Raw genomic sequence first — 19,192 nt, 5'->3', positions numbered from 1 at the left:
GTGTGATCCGCACACCCCGTGAAGCAGGTTCAAAGGGGAGGTTTGTCCGCGTCCGTACCCTGTGAAAAGTGGATCGCTGGTGGTTCGAGGAAGGAAGCAACTCCTTGGGTCACGCCATAAACCAGTGACAAAGATTAGAGCCCCTGACCCCGCCTCCCTTCCTTGGGTGGACCTCTTTTCTCTCTAGCGATCTCCTCCTGGATCAGGATGGCCTCTCCGAAAGGGGGCGACATGATGGTGCCTGCCTGAGGGTCATGCCTGCACCCAGAGACCTCTGCTGGAGGTGATGAGATGCCAGCTCCCGGGGGGGGGGGGGGGGGGGGGGTGGGGGGCTCGAATCCCCAGGAGATCAAACGCCTTATTCCCAAACACGCCAGGGCCCGTATTTTCGCAGAGCAAAAAGCTTCTCGGGGAGCGTGCCAGCTTTTTCCTCTTCTCTTTTTTTTTTTCCTGAGGGGGTGAGGAGGCGAGCTCTGAGTTGTCCAGGAGGAGGGACTCGGGCTAAAAATAGCTATGGCGTGTGGCTCAGCCTCTAGTGGTACCCAGGACTGGGGAGGGGAGGGGGATGCTCTAGAGCTGTCGCCAGACTGGTTGCTGTGGAAACAGGAGAGGAGCAGGGGAGCCTGGGAAGTGAGGATGACACGGACGGCCAGCCCTAGTCGGAGCTGCCGCTACGTTTAGGAGGAACAGCGGTGTCCTGTGGCTCCCACCCTCCAGGGGGGCCGGGGAAGGGGTGGTGTCAGGGGTATGGACGCTACCCCCCAGGGGTCTCTGCTGCCGGCTACTCTCCTCTCCACGCGCTGTGAGTTGAGTTGCGGGGGACTGGGGTTTGGGCCCCTAAATCCAAGGCAAGCGGGGGCTTGGGAACAGCTCGTTCCTGAGGGAGCTTGCACCAGAGCCCCTTCCAAAAAATAAACCCCCCCTGCTGGCCAGCACGCCGCAGGGGGAGAAAGGGAGATCCAGGAAAATGTGGCACTGGGGTCTTCCGGAAAGGGGTCACAGCATGCACAAGAAATAAGGAGTAAGCTGGAGGAACAGGAGTCTCTGGAGGGAAGGTGCAGAAATCAAGTCTATTTCACACCTTTACTTCCCCACTGAGAAATATGCAGCCTCCGCTCAGGAAGACAGGCGAGGGGACACAAAGTAAGGCTCGCCTAGATCCCTGGGGCGGTGGAAAGCAAGAGAATTCTGGGGGTGATCAGGCCCTGGGGTTCCTGCCCACCCCTGTGCAGAGAGATCTGCCTAAGCAGGCAGATGGGGGCTCAGATGACCTAAGACCCCGAGAGAACATCTGGAAGCCTCCCTGGGGCTGACGCTAGGAAAAGTGGGAACCAGGTACTTTTTTGCATGACTTGGGGTCTCTGAGCCAGTCAGTGCTTAGAGAGAACTTCTAGCGGGCGTCCCTGGCTGCAAGGAGGGAAAGGGAAGCCCATTGTGGGGGGAGGGAAAGACCCTGATCTGCACTGGACCCTGTGTCCCCTGACTCCTCTTGGAAAATCAATGTGGGGGAGGTGTCCCTAAGTTCCAAGGCATCTTTTTTTATTTTTCCTCCTGCCCTCTACCCCAAACACACACACACACACACACACACACACACACACACACACACACTCCAGCCGAACACCTCATTCCAGAACTTAAATTCTGGAGCGCCGGGATTGGAGTTGTATATCCGAGCAGTCTCTCCCCGGGGGGCCTTGGTCAAACATCCAGGCCATCTGTGATCCTTGTCGCCTTCCTCCTGTCCAGCCGCCCCTCCCCCATCCCAGCCAACCCAGGTTTCCCTGGAGTGGGCGGAGAGAACGAGTCCCAGGAAGAAGGGAAGGTTGAACAGGACCACGTCCTTCTTCTAAAGCTTTCCTTGCAGGGGTCTGGGGCCGGGGGAGGGGCTCTGGACCTCTCTCTCAGCACACCGCAGCCCAGATTGCTCCTGGGGGGAAGAATCTGAAGCGAAATCAGGTGGGCTTCCCTTGGAATGTGAGCTCTGGGCCATATGGTGGGGGGGCTGTGCTTAGGGTAGCCAGTGGGAGGCTGCCGCCAAAGAACGGGAGGGAGCGGGGAGGTAAATGTGGGTGCTTAGTGCTGCACTGGATGCGACTGAACAGGGCTCGAGGGGGGACGGGGACTAGAGGGGTATACAAGCCTAACTCCTCGTGAACTTTGTGCTTCCTCTACCCCGGCGGTCCGTGTTGACCTCATACCCTGCAGCCCTGCTGCCCCTTTTCAGGCCGTCCCCACGGTGGAACGAACCCGGGGGACGTGGGGCTGACACCCATCAGCGATGAGCGGGCGCAGTCCTCCGGGAGGACTGCCAGTGGGAACGTCCTAACGTGGGAACGTTCAGCCCCTGCCCCCTGGAGATGCTGCCCTGACCTTCCGCCCCTTCCACGTCTTCTCGGGCAGCAGCGGGGGGGTGGGGGTGGGGGGAAGACGACAGATGTGGGAGGGGGCGGAGCGAGCGAGGGGCGCGGGGGCCAAGGAGGAGGGCTGCGTGCGGGGTTGGGAGGGGGGGCGGTGAACTTGGGACGGGACGGTGGGGGTGGAGGGCACGGGGCCCGCGCAGTCTGGGGCGCGCGCGGAGCGGGGGGGGATGGGGGGGGGGAGGGGGGACGGTCCTCGGGGCCGGGGTCCTTGCCCGGTGGGGGGGGAAGGGCAGTGGGCCGGCTTAGGGTGTGAGGCAGCCCCCACCGCGCCCCAGGGTGGGGGCCGCGGGGCGCCCCGGGTTGGGGGCGGGGCTGGGGGCGGGGCTGGGGCTGTGTCTGAGGGTGGGTCTGGGGGCGGGGCGGGGCGGGGGCCGCGGGGCGCCCCGGGCTGGGGGCGGGGCGGGGGCTGGGGGCGGGGCTGGGGCTGTGCCTGAGGGTGGGTCTGGGGGCGGGGCGGGGGCCGCCCCGGGCTGGGGGCGGGTCTGGGGGCGGGGCGGGGGCCGCGGGCCGCCCCGGGCTGGGGGCGGGGCTGGGGCTGGGGCTGGGGGCGGGGCCGGGGCCGCGCCCCCTAGAGCCGGCCGGCGGGGGCTGAGGCTCGGCGCTCCCGTCCCGCAGGCCCCCTGCGGCCGCCGCCATGGCGCGGGCCGGCGCCCCCCGCTCCCCGGGCCCCGAGCCGCCGCGCCGCCGCGGCCGCCAGCGCTACGTGGAGAAGGACGGCAGGTGCAACGTGCAGCAGGGCAACGTGCGCGAGCCGGGCCGCTACCTGACCGACCTGTTCACCACGCTGGCCGACCTGCAGTGGCGCCTCAGCCTGCTCTTCTTCGTGCTCGCCTACGCGCTCACCTGGCTCTTCTTCGGCGCCATCTGGTGGTTGGTGGCCTACGGCCGCGGCGACCTGGAGCACCTGGGCGACGCGGCGTGGACGCCGTGCGTCAACAACCTCAACGGCTTCGTGGCCGCCTTCCTGTTCTCCATCGAGACGGAGACCACCATCGGCTACGGGCACCGCGTCATCACCGACCAGTGCCCCGAGGGCATCGCGCTGCTGCTGCTGCAGGCCATCCTGGGCTCCATGGTGAACGCCTTCATGGTGGGCTGCATGTTCGTCAAGATCTCGCAGCCCAACAAGCGCGCCGCCACGCTCGTCTTCTCGTCGCACGCCGTGGTGTCGCTGCGCGACGGGCGCCTGTGCCTCATGTTCCGCGTGGGCGACCTGCGCTCGTCGCACATCGTCGAGGCCTCCATCCGCGCCAAGCTCATCCGCTCGCGCCAGACGCTGGAGGGCGAGTTCATCCCGCTGCACCAGACCGACCTGAGCGTGGGCTTCGACACGGGCGACGACCGCCTCTTCCTTGTGTCGCCGCTCGTCATCAGCCACGAGATCGACGCCGCCAGCCCCTTCTGGGAGGCGTCGCGCCGCGCCCTGGAGAGGGACGACTTCGAGATCGTCGTCATCCTCGAGGGCATGGTGGAGGCCACCGGTGCGCGGGGGCGGGGGGCGGGGGGGGGGCCGGGGAGGGACCGGGGATAATGCGCGGGTGGGCCGGACGGAGGGCCGACCCCCCCCCCCTGCCGGGGGGCCGCGAGGCTGTGTGGCCCGCGCGGCCCCGAGGTCCTCTGGTCCCGGCGACGCTCCTGACCCCGGGAGGGCCCGTTCTCTTTACCGTGCCCATTTTTCAGACGGGACATTGCCCGGCGGGAAGTTCAGACGAGTGTCCATAGTCGCGGGTGTAATAAGCGGATAGGGCAGGGGTAGCCCGGCTCCCGGGTTTGGTGGTCCAGAGTTGGAAGGTGGAAGAAGGGGTACCTTCAGGGCTTTTTCCATCGCTGAGAGCGTCCGGGCCCCTGAACTTGGTGGCCAGGGCCTTCCATGGCTTGAGCTATTCCTGGGCTGGAGCTTAGGAACAGGCTGACAGCTGGGCTCACTTCCGCCTCAGCTTCCCCAGCCAGCCGAGGACTCTCAACTTCCATGGACCAAGGAACTAGATGATCTTAGCATTGCTAGCCCCTTTCCAGAAGGAGCTGTCAACACCCCCTGCCTGGGTGATGTCCGGACCTTCGACTTAGGCCTACATAGTGAAGGGTTTGGGAGCAGGTAGGAAGAGGCCAGCGCAGGGGCACAGATGAGGTCCTTCTAGGCCTCGGATCTGGAAGCCGGAGGAGGATACGAAAGCCGCAGAAGGCTGCGGGGTATGGCCTGCGCGGCGGCCTCTGCTGGCTTCCCAGGCTGGTGCCCTCAAACCCCTTTCCTGGCCCTTCCTGCCAAGCCTCTATTGCACCACCCTCCGCCCCCGTGCGCCCCATGGCTTCCTCACCGCCCCCTCCCCCCCCCCCCCATGCTTGCCCTAGCCCTTGCCCCTTCCCCTCCTCACCCCGGTCCCGTTCCTTGCCCCCGTGCACCACCCTCCGCCTCCTCCCCCATGGCTTCCTCACCGCCCACCCCCCCCCCCCACCATGCTTGCCCTAGCCCTTGCCCCTTCCCCTCCTCACCCCGGTCCCTTTCCTTGCTGTCCAGCCACTTGTCACTCGCCTGCCGGGCCCTGAGCAACAGCCCTAAGGAGAGAGGTCCCTGCTGCGCCCTCCCTCCCTCACAGCCGCTCTCCCCCCAGGGTCCCTTCTGCCTCTTCTTCCCCTCCCCCACTGGACACTTCCTATTCCAGCCTTGGCCAGAGGAGTCAGAATGCCAGTGTCCCCAAGGTGTCTCAGGGCAGTGCTTGCAATGTGGAGAGCCGGTCCCTGGCTAGCTAACGCTCCATCTCCCGTTCCCCCTTGTCCTGAGGTGGACAGGAGCTGGGGGAGAGACCCTAGGGGAGGGTCGCCTGCCCTGGTGGGTGTGCCTACCCACCAGGGAAGACGGGACACAGCCCCAGGGCGAGCAGGACTGGGGAGGGTGGCCTGGAGGAGATCGGGAGGGGAGCTCGTCCGACGTTTCTAGAGAGACAGAGCTGGAGAGGACGGTAATATTTTGGGTGAGAGAGTCAGGATTCAAAACGCTTTTGAAAAGCCAAGTAAAATGAGCCAAAGCCCAACGAGATGACATTTAAAAGGAATAAATATAAAATTCTACATTTAGGCTTTAAAAAAATCACTTATGTAAGCACCGCATTGAAGAGCTGGGGCGAAAAAAGAACCGGGGGTTTCAGTTGGCCACAGGCTTAATGTTGCAGCAGTGTGATCCAGCTTCCAAAAACGCTTATGTAACGTAGACTTGGGCCCTATTAGCGAAAGCCTCATGGCCGGGAGAGAGGTGGTGAGCCCTCTCCATGCGTGGCGCGGGCCACAGCCGGACACGTATCACGCTCAAAGGGCCGAAAGGGGTCCCCTCGGCCATTCAGGTTTGCAATCAAGACGGCAAAATGGGGGGGAGCCAGGTCGCATGAGGAAGGATGGAGGGAGCCAGGGACGTGCAGCCTGAAGAAAAGACGTGATGGGCCCCGAGGCTCCTGTTTTCAGATACTTGAAGGGGTGTGAAATGGCCAGCGGCAGAGTTTAGCTCTTATTAGAAACAACCTGTTGGGGGCGTCAACGCTTGCGAGGCGGTGAGCGCCCCATCCCGGGTAGTGGGAAGTAGAAGCTCGATGCCCGTCGTCGGGCTCCAGTGGGACGGCCTGTGTGCAGAGGGAAGTTGGATAGATGGCCCCCAAGGTCAGTTTCAAGGTTAAGCTTCTCTGATGGGGCACGTCCCGCAGGGAGGAGGGGAGAGCGTGGGCTGGGGGGTCCAGAGAGCGAGGGTGGATGCAGAAGAGGGGGAGCTGGGCGGGTACAGGGGTGGAGAAGGGGGAGAAGATGGGCTGGGCCAGAGAGGGGTGGGGAGGGACAGAGAGAAGAGCGTGGAATAGGGTCGTGGAATGAGAGGCAGGAGAGGGAAGCCTGGGGCTGGGATCCCCGCCCCTCCCCCACCCCGGCCACGACGCGCGTCCCCCCCCCCCCCCCCCCCGCAGGAATGACGTGCCAAGCTCGGAGCTCCTACCTGGTGGACGAGGTGCTGTGGGGCCACCGGTTCACGTCGGTGCTCACGCTGGAGGACGGCTTCTACGAGGTGGACTATGCCAGCTTCCACCAGACCTTCGAGGTGCCCACACCGTCGTGCAGCGCCCGGGAGCTGGCCGAGGCCGCCGCCCGCCTAGACGCCCATCTTTACTGGTCCGTCCCCAGCCGGCTGGATGAGAAGGTGGAGGAGGAGGGGGCCGGGGAGGGCGCGGGCGGAGGGGCTGGCGCGGACAAGGAGCAGAACGGCTGCCTGCCGCCCCCGGAGAGCGAGTCCAAGGTGTGACCAGTTTTCCTCCAGACCCCTGTGGCAGGGCCAGACACCGGTACCTGGGAGCTGGATGGCGCGGGCGGAGGAGGAGGCAGGCAAGGCCCCCCCCCCCCCCGGGGACGCGCTGAGGCCGGAGAGCCCCCTCAGAAGGGCAAGCCCAGAATCCAGCGGACGGCGCGGGGCCTGGTTTCGGGAGGACGGACGGTGGGGACGGGTAACGTGCCAGCCTGTCTGTGTTCGGCCCTCACGTCTGTTCACGGGTGGACGGATGGGCAGAAGGATGGATCTATGCGGGGCTGGATGGGGAGACGGGAGCAGACGGACGGACGCTGGCGGGGAGGTAGACGGACGGACAGACGCAGGTGGCGGGCCCGGGGCCGCTGCTCGGCCCTAGGGCATCTCTGTGCGAATTCTGGAAAGGCGCCCTTTCCCTCCGGAACCGGTGCCGTCCCGAACCAGAGGGCACGGCTTGGGGAGCGGAGTGCGGGCTGGGTTTTAGTCCCCACTCACCTCCCCGGCCAGCCTCCCCGTGCTGCGGCCCACCTGTCTCGCTGGACACGGTGGCCCGAGCTGACCCCGAGGAGAGAACGCCGGGCGGACGGAGGTGGGCCGGGCCGAGGGTGCCCGCCCCGCCCCCACCACTGTGACCGGAGCAGGAGGGCGGAAGGCTGCGGGGGTGGCTCGGCCGGGTGTGAGTGACCTTGCCCCCACGTGCAGGGAGACCGGGCCCGGGGAAGGAGGAGCAGGGACGGCTATTTTCTGACAGCGGGACGAGATCTCATAAATAGCACTGCAGCGGCAGGAGAGGAAGAGGGACGCTCCGGGGAAGAAGAAGGGCCAGGAGAGGTCTGGAAAGTGAGTTCGCTCGAGCTAGGGTACAGGGGCCCGTGGGAAAGCGGAGTTTGTCCCGGGGCACGGCGAGCCGGGCGCCACTGGCGGGGTTCACCGGGTGCACGTTGGGTACAGGGCACTGACCCAGCACAGGCGGGGCGGGCGTTCGGAGACCTGGTTCCCGTCCTCGGGACACGGTGTCCCTGAGGCAACCGCACCAGGTGTGGCTCAAATGGAACCCGACCATCTCTCGGAGCAGAGGGCGGGAGGGTTCGGTGATGGGAAAGCTGGGGGCTGAGTAAGGCCCAGAGAACGACAGAGAACGAGTAAGCCAGCACTTGCCAAACTGGCGTGTCCGTCAGAGTCGCCTGCAGACCTTGTGGAAACGCAGACGGCTGGGCCCCGCTCCCGGAGTTTCGGCCTCGACAGGTGTGGGGTAGAGACCAAAAACTTGCATTTCTAGCAAGTTCCCAGGTCATGCCGATGCTGCTGGTATGGGGGCCACACTTTGAGAACCACTGCTCTACGTAGACTTGGAAGTCACGTCAGGAGGTAGGGTATTTGAGCTGAGGAGGAGCTGAAGGGGAATTGTGGAGAAGCTGAGGGGGAGCCGAGAAGAAACTGAGGAGTAGCTGAGGGGAAGCTGAAGGGGAAGCTAAGGAGCAGCTGAGGAGTAGCTGAGGGTAGCTAAGGAATAGCTGAGGAGAAGCTGAAGGGAAGCTGAGGAGTAGCTTAGGGGTAGCTGAGTAGCTGAGGCGTTGCCGAGGGGAAGCTGAGGAGTAGCTGAGCAAAAGCTGAGAGTAGCTAAGGAATTGGTGAAGAGAAGCTGAGCAGAAGCTGAGGAGAAGCTGAGAAGCTGAGGAGAAGCTGAGGGGAAGCTGAGGAGTAGCTGAGCTGAGGAGTAGCTGAGCAAAAGCTGAGAGTACCTAAGGAATAGGTGAAGAGAAGCTGAAGAGCAGCTGAGGGGAAGCTAAGGAATAGCTGAGCAGAAGCTGAGGAGAAGCTGAGGGGAAGCTGAGGAGTAGCTGAGCTGAAGAGCTGAGGGAAGCTGAGGAGTAGCTGAGATGAGGAGGAGTAGCTGAGCTGAGGAAGCTGAGTAGCTGAGGGTAGCTAAGGAATGCTGAGGAGAAGCTGAGGAGTAGCTGAGCTAAGGGGAAGCTGAGCTGAGGAGTAGCTAAGGAGCAGCTGAGCTGAGAAGCTGAGGGAAGCGGAGGAGTAGCTGAGCTGAAGGGAAGCTGAGCTGAGAGGAAGCTGAAGAGTAGCTGAGATGAGGAGGAGTAGCTGAGCTGAGGTGAAGCTGAGCGGAACCTGAGGGGAAGCTGAGGAGTAGCTGAGCTGAGGAGGAGTATCTAAGCTGAGGAGTAGCTGAGCTGAGGGGAAGCTGAGCTGAGAGGAAGCTGAAGAGTAGCTGAGATGAGGAGGAGTAGCTGAGCTGAGGCGAAGCTGAGGGGAAGCTGAGGAGTAGCTGAGCTGAGGAGGAGTAGCTAAGCTGAGGAGAAGCTGAAGGGAAGCTGAGGAGTAGCTGAGCTGAGGAGGAGTAGCTAAGCTGAGGAGAAGCTGAGCTGAGAAGAAGCTGAGCAGAACCTGAGGGGAAGCTGAGGAGGAGTATCTGAGCTGAGGGGAAGCTGAGCTGAGAAGAAGCTGAAGAGTAGCTGAGATGAGGAGGAGTAGCTGAGATGAGGAGGAGTATCTAAGCTGAGGAGTAGCTGAGCTGAGGGGAAGCTGAGCTGAGAGGAAGCTGAAGAGTAGCTGAGATGAGGAGGAGTAGCTAAGCTGAGGAGAAGCTGAGGGGAAGCTGAGGAGTAGCTGAAGAGTAGCTGAGCTGAGGAGCTGAGGGAAGCAGAGGAGTAGCTGAGCAGAAGCTGAGGAAAGCTGAGGAATAGCTGAAGAGTAAGTAGCTGAGCTGAGGAGCTGAGGGAAGCAGAGGAGTAGCTGAGCTGAGGGGAAGCTGAGGAGTAGCTGAGCTGAGGAGGAGTAGCTGAGCTGAGGAGTAGCTGAGCTGAGGGGAAGCTGAGGAGTAGCTGAGCTGAGGAGGAGTAGCTAAGCTGAGGAGAAGCTGAGGAGTAGCTGAGCTGAGGAGGAGTAGCTAAGCTGAGGAGTAGCTGAGGAAAAACTGAAGATCGCAGCAGGAGGAGACCGAATACAAAGGGCGGGCTATCATGACTGGGAAAAGGGACCCTGAAATGCAGGCTGGCAAGTTTAACCCTGGGCCCGGGAACTCACCTCTCAGTGGAAACGCCGCAGTGATGAGCTGGAGATGGCGTTCGGGGAAGACGAAGCCGTCAGGAGTCCCGGGGGCGGCGGGGGGGGTGGTGGGGGGGGTGGGGGGTGGGGGTGGGGGTGCTGGGGGGAAAGGGCATCAGTGGCCCAAGACTGAATCCCCTGTAGGACTGACTTAAGAGGCAGGATGAACGTGGGTGACCGTTGGAGGGAGAAGCGAGAAGGTCAGACAGCGGATGTGTCTGTGGCCTGTTGTCCACCCAGCTGGGCCAGCCGCCCCCGGAAACGCTATTCCCATCCCACCTCCACCCCCTGCCTGGCGTCATCCGAGTCGCCGGGGGCAGCCCAGCAGGACGGCGAGGGGAGAGCAGGGGCAGCTTGGGACAGGGTGGAGGTGGAGGGGACCTGAGGCTGGCCTCCTGGGAGAGGAGTGTTTGTCCAGGCAAGCGTGCGCTCCCACGACACCGGTCCGGCGGTGACCTCCACCCCTTGGTCCTGGCCACACCCTGCTCCTGTCCTTTAATAAAAGACTGAACCCCTCAGAGGAAAGCACCCCAGTCTGTTCCATTCCAGGCTGGGAAGCAGGATCCCGTGGGCCCCTGTGCCTCCGGAAAGCCGGGAAGGGGGTCGGAGGGAGCTGCCGGTGTGGGTCCGCTCAGAGAAACGTCTGCCTCACGTCACAGGGCCACCTGGGTCACCACGGGTCAAGGATGAGGTCCCTGAGCCCTGGCCTCGGCTGTCCCCTCAAGAACAAAGGTTGGGGTGTGGGACAGGGTCGCTGGGTTTAATTCGGGGAAATGGGGGAGGGTCTGGACCGGAGGGGCGGGCCCTTTGTATCCAGGCCACCCGGTGACCGCTCAGGGCACCACCGTGCACGGCGCAGGGAGTCAGGGGACCTGGACTGTACTCCCGACACGGTCGCTAATTAGCTCTGGGACTCTGGGCAAGTTATACCCCTTCTCTGGGCCTCAGTTTCCCCTCCTGTAAAAATAACACTTAGAAAACTAGTAATGTCGAGAAAACTCGATAACTGTTTAAACAGCTGCATTAAAAGAGGTAAACTGGGTGCCCCCGAAGGTGCAGGGCAGCTAAGAATTTTCAGATCGGAGACTCTTGAAGCAAAGACAAGTTTGAGGGGCCCTTGGGGCACTGGAAGGGAGATGGGCCAAGGCCTGGGGGGTACAGGCAGGCTGTGGGGGACATTATGGGGGGGCTCTGTGGACACAGGCGCTCGCCTGGCTGCCGTCCTCCCCACCCCCCAGGGGGCTGTGCTCTGGGGCATCTGTTGGGCTGCGAGACAGAATAAGGAAGATCCAGAATAAGGAAGATCCGGAGGGAAAATGGGAGGAGTCAGGTCCGAGACCCTGAGGACCAAGAATGAGAAGGCAGAGGGGTGTGGGGAGTTCAAAAAAGGGCTCATCAGAAGCCCCTACCCTGCAACATGGGAGGAGGCTGGGAGAGGGGGCCCGGCTCGGTGCACTCACCCCCTCTCTGTGCTCCCCTCCCCGAGGAGGAGCCCCGACAGGGATTGGCAGGGCACTGACAGCTCAGGCAGCAGATGGGACCCAGGTGTCCCCTCCTGGGGTGGGTGGCTCGGCCCACAGAGGCCAGATGGTGTTTATGGTGGGAAGGAAGGCCTGAGTCGTCCAGAATAGGCGATCAGCCCCCCAACAGACCGCCTGGCCACACCCCTCGGCCCCAGGGCAGGAAGGCACGCCAGCCCTGGGTTCTATAAAACAAGTTTATTCACATTTTAGAAAAACTAATTCTAGGACAGGGGATGGTCTCCCCGTGGGATGGGCATAAGATCAACGACAGAAGGCCAGAGCGGGGAGCCGGGAAGGGAGGAGTGGGGGCTGGGGGCCACGGCCCCCACTCTGGGTGGGGAGGTCAAATAAATTAAAGGAAGCGGGGACAGAGGGAGAGGGGAGCCAGGCAGCCAGAAGTGCTCTTGGAGCTGGGCTGGAAGACAGTCCACACCTGCGAGAACTGGGGAGAGAGAGCGCGGGGTGCGCTAAGGACGGAGCCCCGGTGCCCGCTTCTCCCCCAGGCGGGGCCGGGGAGGGGCACTCACCCCAGCACGCGGTGGCGGGGAGGCCGGGGCCAGGGGGCGGGGGGGAGGGAGACAGCAAGGTCGGGGGTTCTTTGCCCTCACCTGGGGAGCAACGGGTCACCGTTTTCGAAGCCTCTTCATGAAGCAGCAGGTGATGGTACCAAGGACAGTGGCGCCTGTGACTAAGGCGACCCCAGCGCCCACCAGCAGGGGCACAAACAGGGTGTCCAGGGCTGGGAGAGAGCGGACGGCTCCGTTCAGCCCGGGGTGCCACTACCCTGCCACGCCCGCGTCCCAGTGCCCTCACTGCCGGGTCGCGGGCCCCCTTCCTCCTTCCTCCATTCCCAGACGGCGCCCCCTGCCCTCTCCTCCCAGACCAGGTTCAGCGGGGATGCTGGGGCCAGAATGGGACGAAAGCGGGTTTTCACGCAGGAGAAGGGGGGACGGGAGCATGAGGGGCACATGGGAGGGGCAGAACAAGGGCCCCGGCCGAAGCGGGGACCGGGCAGGGGTCACTCACCGTGCGTGTAGGGGTACACCGTGACGGGCCCCGAGCGAGCGCTGCCGGCCTGGTACCAGCTGTAGTCGGCATGCCGCACCCAGGCGCTGGGGGCGCAGTGGTACACGCCTTCGTCCTCGGGCCCCAGGCCGTGCAGCCTCAGCCGGTGGCTGCGGGGCCCCACCAGCTCCACGCTGACCGGGCCTCCTCCAGGCCGGACGCCCAGCTCTGCCACGCCGTCCTGGCCCACGCCGCCCACCAGCCGGGCAGGTGCAGGGCTCAGCTCCCCTTCCTCGGGTCGCTCCACCCACCAGCTGGCAGCCAGGCGCAGCCCCGGGGGGCCGCCGCGCACAGAGATGTTGCAGAGCAAGGACGCCGTCTCCCCACGGTACACGGTGCCTCCCGCCAGCCAGGCCACGGCCTCCAGTACCACGCCTGCAGGACGAGGACGAGGACGTGGGGTCAGAGGGGTGTGGGGTCGGGACTGCTGTCCGAGCGACACCCCAGTCCTGAAGAAGAGAAGCAGGGAGACCGAGGCATGGCAGCAGCCGGGGCAGAGCAGGGGGGGATGCACAGAAGCAGAAGGAAGAGGTCCCACCAGCCCCGGACCCTGGCCAGGCCCCAGCCACCCCCTCACCTTCCTCCCGCACGTGCACCGGGAGCGGCCGGGAGCGGGCACTGGCCGCTTCTCGAAGCCGAGCCCCAGACCCTCGGACGTAAGCCTTGGCCAGGCAGCGGTAGGTGCCCGCGTCACCTGGCCTGGCAGCCTCCAGCCGGAGCCGGTAGGTTCTGGACGCCACCTTCTCCATGGCGATGTGCCGGCCTTCATAGCCGGGGCCCAGGCTGCCCACACCCTCTGTGTCCAGCTGGGCCACCAGGCGGCCGGGCCCAGGGGCCCCGGCAGGGGCCATCTCCCAGCCCACGGAGTACGCAGCGTGGCGGCCTGGCGGGGGCAGCGCCCCGGACACGTTGCACAGCAGTTCCAAGGGCTCTCCGGGGCCGATCCGCCGTTCCCCGGGCCCCACGGCCACTGCCAGCTGGCTGGCTGCAACACAGGACGGGGAAGGGGCGTCACGGAGGCAGCAGGGGGCACAGAGCTCCTGACTCCCCACCTGTAGTTGTCTCCTGGACAGCGGCACTGTCACAGGGTAGCACCGTGGCGCCCACCCAGGGCCTGACTCTCGGCCCTTGGCCATGGCCCTCCCATCTCCACACCCAACTTCGGAGCAGAGAAAACCCACCACGGGAGGGAAGTGATGCAAACGGGACGGCTCACTGGGGAACACGGGCTCCCTGGAGTCGGGCAGGGACCGTCCGGTGCCCGCCCTCGGCCACGGGGCCCACTGCGACACCACAGCCCCCAGCTCCCACCGTGGGCCCGTGGCACTCACACAGCGTCTGCACGTCCACGTGGGCCAGGACAGCTCTCTTCTCCGCGATCTGGGCCCAGCTGCCGTCGGGATCCTGAATCCACTCGGCAGCCGTGCAGTGGTAGGTGCCCGCGTCCTCGGCCTGGGCGCCCCCCACCACCATGCGGTAGCGCTCGGCCCCCTCCTTGCCCAGCCGCAGCTCCCCTGCAGCCAGCCGCTCGGCATAGGGAGCCCCAGCCTCCACGGCCAGGTCGGGCCGGAGCCCCACGACTTCCTGCAGCGTCGCTCGCCCTACGGGCGCCTCGGGCACCGCTCTCCCGAAGGACACGGCCAGGTGCGTGTGCTTCTGCGTGCTCGTCCGCGCCAGGCAGCCCAGCGCCAGCTCCTGCCCCTCGTGCACCGTCAGGCGAGGCGGTGAAGTGGGGGCCTGGCGGCCTCGGGGCCCCGGGGGGGTGGCAGACACCTGCAGCGCATCTGGAAGAACTGGAGAGAACGGCTGGAGTGGGGGAGGGGCCGGGAGCCGGTGGCCCTCGTTGCCGTTCCCCGTGTACCACCTGCTTCCTGAAATAGACCGTGGTGAGCTCCTACCGGGCCGGGTGATCTCTTCTCGAACCCAGTGGTGCCAGGGACGGTGCTGGGCACCCCACAGGCGCTCAATAAATACTTGTCAAAGTTCACAGCCCAGCCCGTCGCCTACTCACCCGTATGTGTGGAGCCGACCCCTGTTTGAACTACAGAAAAGTGGCTCTGTCCTCCTTCCCAGAACACAAAGAAATGTAAGAGAGCAAGAATGTCACGTGGCCTCACTCCTCCTACCCTACCTCCACTTCCTCCCCCTCCGCCCCCAGATCTGGACCCTGGAATCTCCAGGAATGGCCTCTATTCACCCCAGCAGGCTCCCCCCACCCGGGAATGGAGGGGACTGGCTCCCCCTTTCCCCGGAGGTAGCTCCATAGAACAGGAAGAGCCAGCAGCTGGAACGAAGAGACCTCGGTTAGAGGCCCAGACCGGCCACCGGCCTGTGGGCGATGTTGCGCGAGTCCCGTAACCCCTTTGGGCCTCAGTTTCCCCAGCTGCAAAACCTGAGGGGTGGTTAGATAGGTCCCTCCTGGCCCCGACGCTGCGCCTTCTGCGTGGGTGGGCCTCGCCCCCCCCCCACCCAGGGCCGCTACCTCTCAGCTCCACCTTGCCGCTGTAGCTGCCCAGGTAGCGGGTGTCCGTGGACGGGGTGTAGCACTCGTAAATGCCAGCATCCTGGGCCTGTAGGCGGGCGATCCTGAGCACCACGGCGTCCCCCTGGAGACGCTGCACCTGCACCTCACCGGCCGCCACGCGGGGCCCGAAGACAGCGTAGGAGAAACGGGCATCCCTGGTGCTGACGATGCCCAGTGCGGCCTCTGGGGCCTCAGGCCTGTAGAGGAACCACTCGAAGTCCTGCTGGGCAGGGCCCTCGTAGCCACTGACGTTGCAGGGGATGGAGACGGCCGTGCCAGCCACGCGGTACAGGGGCCCCTGTGGGACCAGCACCTCCCGGGCGAAGCACTCGGCTCCTGTAGGGAAGGACGGGAGATGCCGGAGATGCCTGGGTCCCCACCGCATCGCCCACTACCAGCCCCGCTCTTGACCCCTGCCCAATGAAGGACCGGAAACCTGGGGAAGGCTGGGACCCAGCTGGGACCCAACTGGGACCCAGGGAAAGGATGCCGGGAGGTAAGACACCTGGATCTCGAGTTGGTCACAGACCCGGGTTTGCCTCAGGACCCAGAAACACCCCATTTCCGGCGGGTCAGAAGTAAGGCCCCTACGGGCAGAAAGAAGTCTATCTGCTTCCGCTCCTTGATTCCAGCTGTACCTAGATTCCCTCCCCCATTTCCTCGCTCTCGTGTGTTCTGGGCCCGGTCAGCGGAGCCTTCCATCTAAGGGACTCAGTCCCCACGTCCCTCTCCTTTGTTGGAGGGGAGCTGGCAAAATCTTGCTTAGAAGGGCGGGTTGGCTCAGCTGGGTCACCTGGACCAGGGGACTCCAGACAATGGAGCCAGTGGCCCAAGCAGGACAGGGCACAGACCCAGTCAGTTCTCACCACACAATGCCCTCCCCGCCCCGTCCAGCTGTGCCATGAGCTCACTGCTTCTCCCATCCCACAGGGCTGCCGAGGCAGCTGAGGCTTATGGGGCAAGAACCAGCCTCTGCCCTGGCCTCTGGGGGCAGAAGATCGCTCCCCCAGCCCCACCCCCAATCTTCTAGGCTGACCCAGTGGATGCACAAAGCCCCCCTCCCAACTCCCTAACAAAAGCCTTCATTTGCATACGGTGTGCATTCATTTACATAAGGTTCCCTCTGCGTTGGGAGGGGCAAACTCTGGCCGCCCCTTCCTGTCTTTCTCTCCTCAGACAGGCCAAAATTCTCTTCTTCCCCATGCTGCCCCCACCTCCAGGCCCTACGCTGCCCCCAGCAGATACTCCTGAGACCCTTGGAGGGCTCTGCTTCTTCCTTCTCTCCTTGCATCCATCCTTCCGTAGCCCCACTGGATAAGATCACAGAACTCCAGTAAGGAGGGCTGGGCCAGCCCCCTGCCTCCATTTCACACATGAGAAATGTTCAGGCAGAAGTATAATGTCTTGACCAAGACCCTACTATCCTTAGATGGCTTCCACAGGTCCCTGCAGAGCGACAAAGCCAGAGAAGAAAAGGGGGAAATCCTAGCAGAGGCCCGGGGAGACTGACCTCACTAACCAGAATTCCCATCACTCCCAGGGGCATACCCAGGGCCTTTCTGCAGAGGCTGGAGAAAAACACCAAGTTTGTGGTCAAGCTCTGCTCTCTGGCTCCTCCAGAAGCTGGGCTCTTAGCCCTTTCCTGTGGCTGAGTCCAGGGAGGAGGGAGGCACTTGCGGTCGCTTGGGTTCAGCAGGTTGGGTCCCGGCCCCAGCCCCGTGCCCCGTGTCCCGTGCCCAGCTGCATGGACACATCCCTTGTTCTCCCAAGCTGGTTTCCACACTGGAGGAGAGCTAAGAGCTTCCATTCTGACAATGAGTGAGCCTGTGACTCAGGAGGGCCCTACCCTAGGGCATTTCATAATCTAGGTGACGGTGGAGACAGCTGAGCTGACACCTTTGGGCCTCCGGGCAGACTCTGCTCAGAAGGGCCCCCTCCCACCTTCCTGGCTCCACAGCTGCTGATGCTTGGAGATCCCCATGGGAAAGTCAGCCAGCCGCCTTAGGAAACCAGCTGTCAGGCAGCTCCCTTCCCAGCCAGAGCGGGGAGGAGGGGCAGACACCTGCTTTGGGGTCCATCGGATCTGGGTTCGAATCCAAGCCCTAGCGCTCACTAGATGTGTTCTCTGGGGCAAGTCACTTCACTTTCCTCATCTTCGGAATGAATGGAAATACCCGCACGCAGTGGGCAGGCAGATCTCTGTGGTCTCTTCCAAGTCTGTGCCCCACCCCTCCCCACCTCCTCTGGGCCCTTCCACTCCACGCTGCCCACTGGGGACAACGGGCCAACTGCTAGGCAACGGGGCCCCACAGCAACTCCCTCCTGCCTCCCACCCAGGGCTCCAAGGAGAGGCCTCATTCTGTTTCCCCAGGGCCCAGGGACCTATGCAGCCAGGGGCGAGGCTCTGCTTGGCACAGCGGTGGGGCTCTGGTCTGGAAACAGGCTGCTGGGGCTACGTCGTCAGCCTGCGCCTTGACTATGGCAGCTTTGAATCCGGGTGGCAAGGCCACCCCCACGCGGTGCTCTTTCTTGCTTCAAGGGCTTGAGTCTCCCCAACATCTGTACAGGCAGCCTCCCTGTCTGGAAGCCACGCTCCTCCCCAGACAAGCTCCTAAGGGAACCCTCCAGTTCAGGCCAAAAACAACAGCACTGTCAGGGCCCTGATGCATCCACCCAGCGGTGGCCAGAACACCTCGCCATGATCACCCACCCCCACGGATGCAGGGTGCTTGGAGATCCCAGCATCAGTCCACGGAGCCTGCTTTCCCCTGAGGCGGGGAAGGTGGGGGGACTAAGGGGGTGTGACCAGCGGTGGCGGGGCTACAGAGTCAAGTGCGACCTGAGGAGAGAGAAAGTGGGCAAAGAGAGACCCAGCCCCGCGCGGAGGCGGCGTAAGAGGCGGAAGTGCCCCAAACATCAGATGATGAAGTGGGGCGGAGGGGAACCATCAGGGGAGACTGAACTTCAAAGATTATGGGCAGAACCGGCCCCTGGGCCTCCAGCCAACTCCGGGCAATTACGAAGACGGGCGAGCACTGCCCACGCAGGGAGGGCACTCAGAGCTGGGCCTGAAGCTCAGTGTGAGGCTGAGGGAGACGTAGCATTTGGGCGCAGAGACCCCAGGACCTGAGTACGCCGACTGAGAGGTGGGGCCGACCCCGCGGCCTGGGGGTGGCACCTCGGTGGGTCCTCACTGGGCCCCAGCCCGGGGCCTAGAGCTGGGGGTCTGGCTCGGCGGGCAGCTGGGCGCCGAGCTCGGGGAGGCTCGAGGCGCCCCTGACGGAGAAACGGGTGCGAGGGGCCCCGAAACGCTGGGGAGGTGGGCCGGGCCGAGCGCCAGGTGGCAGGCACCTGCCGGCAGGGTTGGGGGCCGGGGCGGGGGCCGGCTTACCCAGCATTAGCAGCAGCAGGAGCAGCAGCAGCGGGAGCCGCGGCGAGAGACCGAGGGCGCCCATCCTGCGCGGCCGGCTTTGGGGAGGCTCCGGGGGTCGGCGCGGGCTCTGAGTGGACGGGGGCTCGGGGGGCGCATGCCCGGGTAGGGGGCACGAAGCGGAGCAGCGAGGCGCGGGTGCACGCAACGGAGCCGAGCGGCGCGGGCGCTTCCAAGTCCCCTCCCTCCGCCTTCCTCTTCCTACCGCTTTCCCTCCTTCCGCGGAGACCATTCCCGCCCCGCCCCGCCCCAAGCCCCGCCCCGACCCCGCCTGCCCCTGGCCCCGCCCCGGAGCCCGGGCTCCACCCCGCCCCTAGCCCCGCCCCGCCCCGATCTCGGTCCCAGCCCCACCCCAACCCCTCATCCCGAACTCTCCCAGACCCCGGACCCTGGACCCGTCCCGTCTCCGCTCCGTACCCGGACCCTGGGCCCCCTCAGACCCCGGACCCCGGACCCGCTCAGAGCCTCCCAGACCCCGGTCCCAGAACTAACCTGACTTCTGACCCCGGCCCCGCTCCGCCCTTCTCGGTCCGGGCTCCGCCCCAGCCCCGACTTCAGCCCCGCCCCGACGCCGGGACCCGGGCCCGACCCGCCTACCTGGGTCCGGGCTCCGCCCCGACCCCCGGCCGGCACCAGGGGGCGGCACTTGGGCTCAGCCAAATCCCTACCCCGCATGGTCCCACCGCCCCGCACCTTCCGGCCTCTCCCTGAGAGTTGGGTGAGGGGGCCTTGGGGTCAGTCAGGTGACTGACCACGCACTTAGGATCCAATCACTTGCCGTGGGCCGTTAGGCCTCGCTGCAAACCCCGCTCAAGTGAGGATGGGCGGGACCCAGGAGTTCCGGAATGCGGAGGGCCGGGGCTGAAGGGCGCAGCGAGGCCGCACAAGGTCGCG

The 19,192-nt window shown here is 64.6% G+C and overlaps 2 protein-coding genes across 4 annotated transcripts; one reads left to right on the top strand and one right to left on the bottom strand.

The window, feature by feature from the left end:
• Positions 1–541: 541 nt before the first annotated feature.
• KCNJ9 (potassium inwardly rectifying channel subfamily J member 9) lies at positions 542–6,975 on the top strand. 3 transcript variants are annotated; one of them, XM_060644548.3, is made up of 4 exons: positions 542–802; positions 1,868–1,959; positions 3,039–3,904; positions 6,365–6,975. In XM_060644548.3, the coding sequence occupies exons 3-4, from the start codon at positions 3,058–3,060 to the stop codon at positions 6,694–6,696; spliced, it is 1,179 nt and encodes a 392-aa protein (XP_060500531.1). In that variant the 5' UTR covers positions 542–802; positions 1,868–1,959; positions 3,039–3,057; the 3' UTR covers positions 6,697–6,975. The 3 variants fall into 3 exon arrangements, with proteins under 3 accessions (XP_060500531.1, XP_060500530.1, XP_060500529.1); XM_060644547.3 differs by having other exon boundaries at positions 1,750–1,959; XM_060644546.3 differs by lacking the exon at positions 1,868–1,959 and having other exon boundaries at positions 545–802.
• Positions 6,976–11,459: 4,484 nt separating this feature from the next.
• IGSF8 (immunoglobulin superfamily member 8) lies at positions 11,460–18,534 on the bottom strand. Its single transcript, XM_060644538.3, has 7 exons — positions 18,260–18,534; positions 14,827–15,204; positions 13,676–14,137; positions 12,922–13,329; positions 12,306–12,719; positions 11,888–12,018; positions 11,460–11,721 (listed from the first exon to the last, which is right to left on the bottom strand). The coding sequence occupies exons 1-6, from the start codon at positions 18,528–18,530 to the stop codon at positions 11,903–11,905; spliced, it is 2,049 nt and encodes a 682-aa protein (XP_060500521.1). The 5' UTR covers positions 18,531–18,534; the 3' UTR covers positions 11,460–11,721; positions 11,888–11,902.
• Between the last annotated feature and the right edge of the window lie 658 nt (positions 18,535–19,192).

This window comes from Panthera onca, chromosome F1 (assembly GCF_046562875.1).
Source record: "Panthera onca isolate mPanOnc1 chromosome F1, mPanOnc1 haplotype 2, whole genome shotgun sequence".
NCBI classification, from domain to species: domain Eukaryota; kingdom Metazoa; phylum Chordata; class Mammalia; order Carnivora; family Felidae; genus Panthera; species Panthera onca.
This window is presented reverse-complemented; position numbering and strand designations above follow the sequence as displayed.

Coding starts and splice junctions, on each gene's coding strand:
- KCNJ9 (XM_060644548.3), top strand. CDS start 3,058: ATGGCGCGGGCCGGCGCCCCCCGCTCCCCGGGCCCCGAGCCGCCGCGC. Junction 3,905..6,364: donor GGGCATGGTGGAGGCCACCG/GTGCGCGGGGGC, acceptor CCCCCCCCGCAG/GAATGACGTGCCAAGCTCGG.
- IGSF8 (XM_060644538.3), bottom strand. CDS start 18,530: ATGGTCTCCGCGGAAGGAGGGAAAGCGGTAGGAAGAGGAAGGCGGAGG. Junction 14,138..14,826: donor CGGCAAGGTGGAGCTGAGAG/GTAGCGGCCCTG, acceptor CGTTCTCTCCAG/TTCTTCCAGATGCGCTGCAG. Junction 12,720..12,921: donor GGTGCACGTGCGGGAGGAAG/GTGAGGGGGTGG, acceptor CTCGTCCTGCAG/GCGTGGTACTGGAGGCCGTG.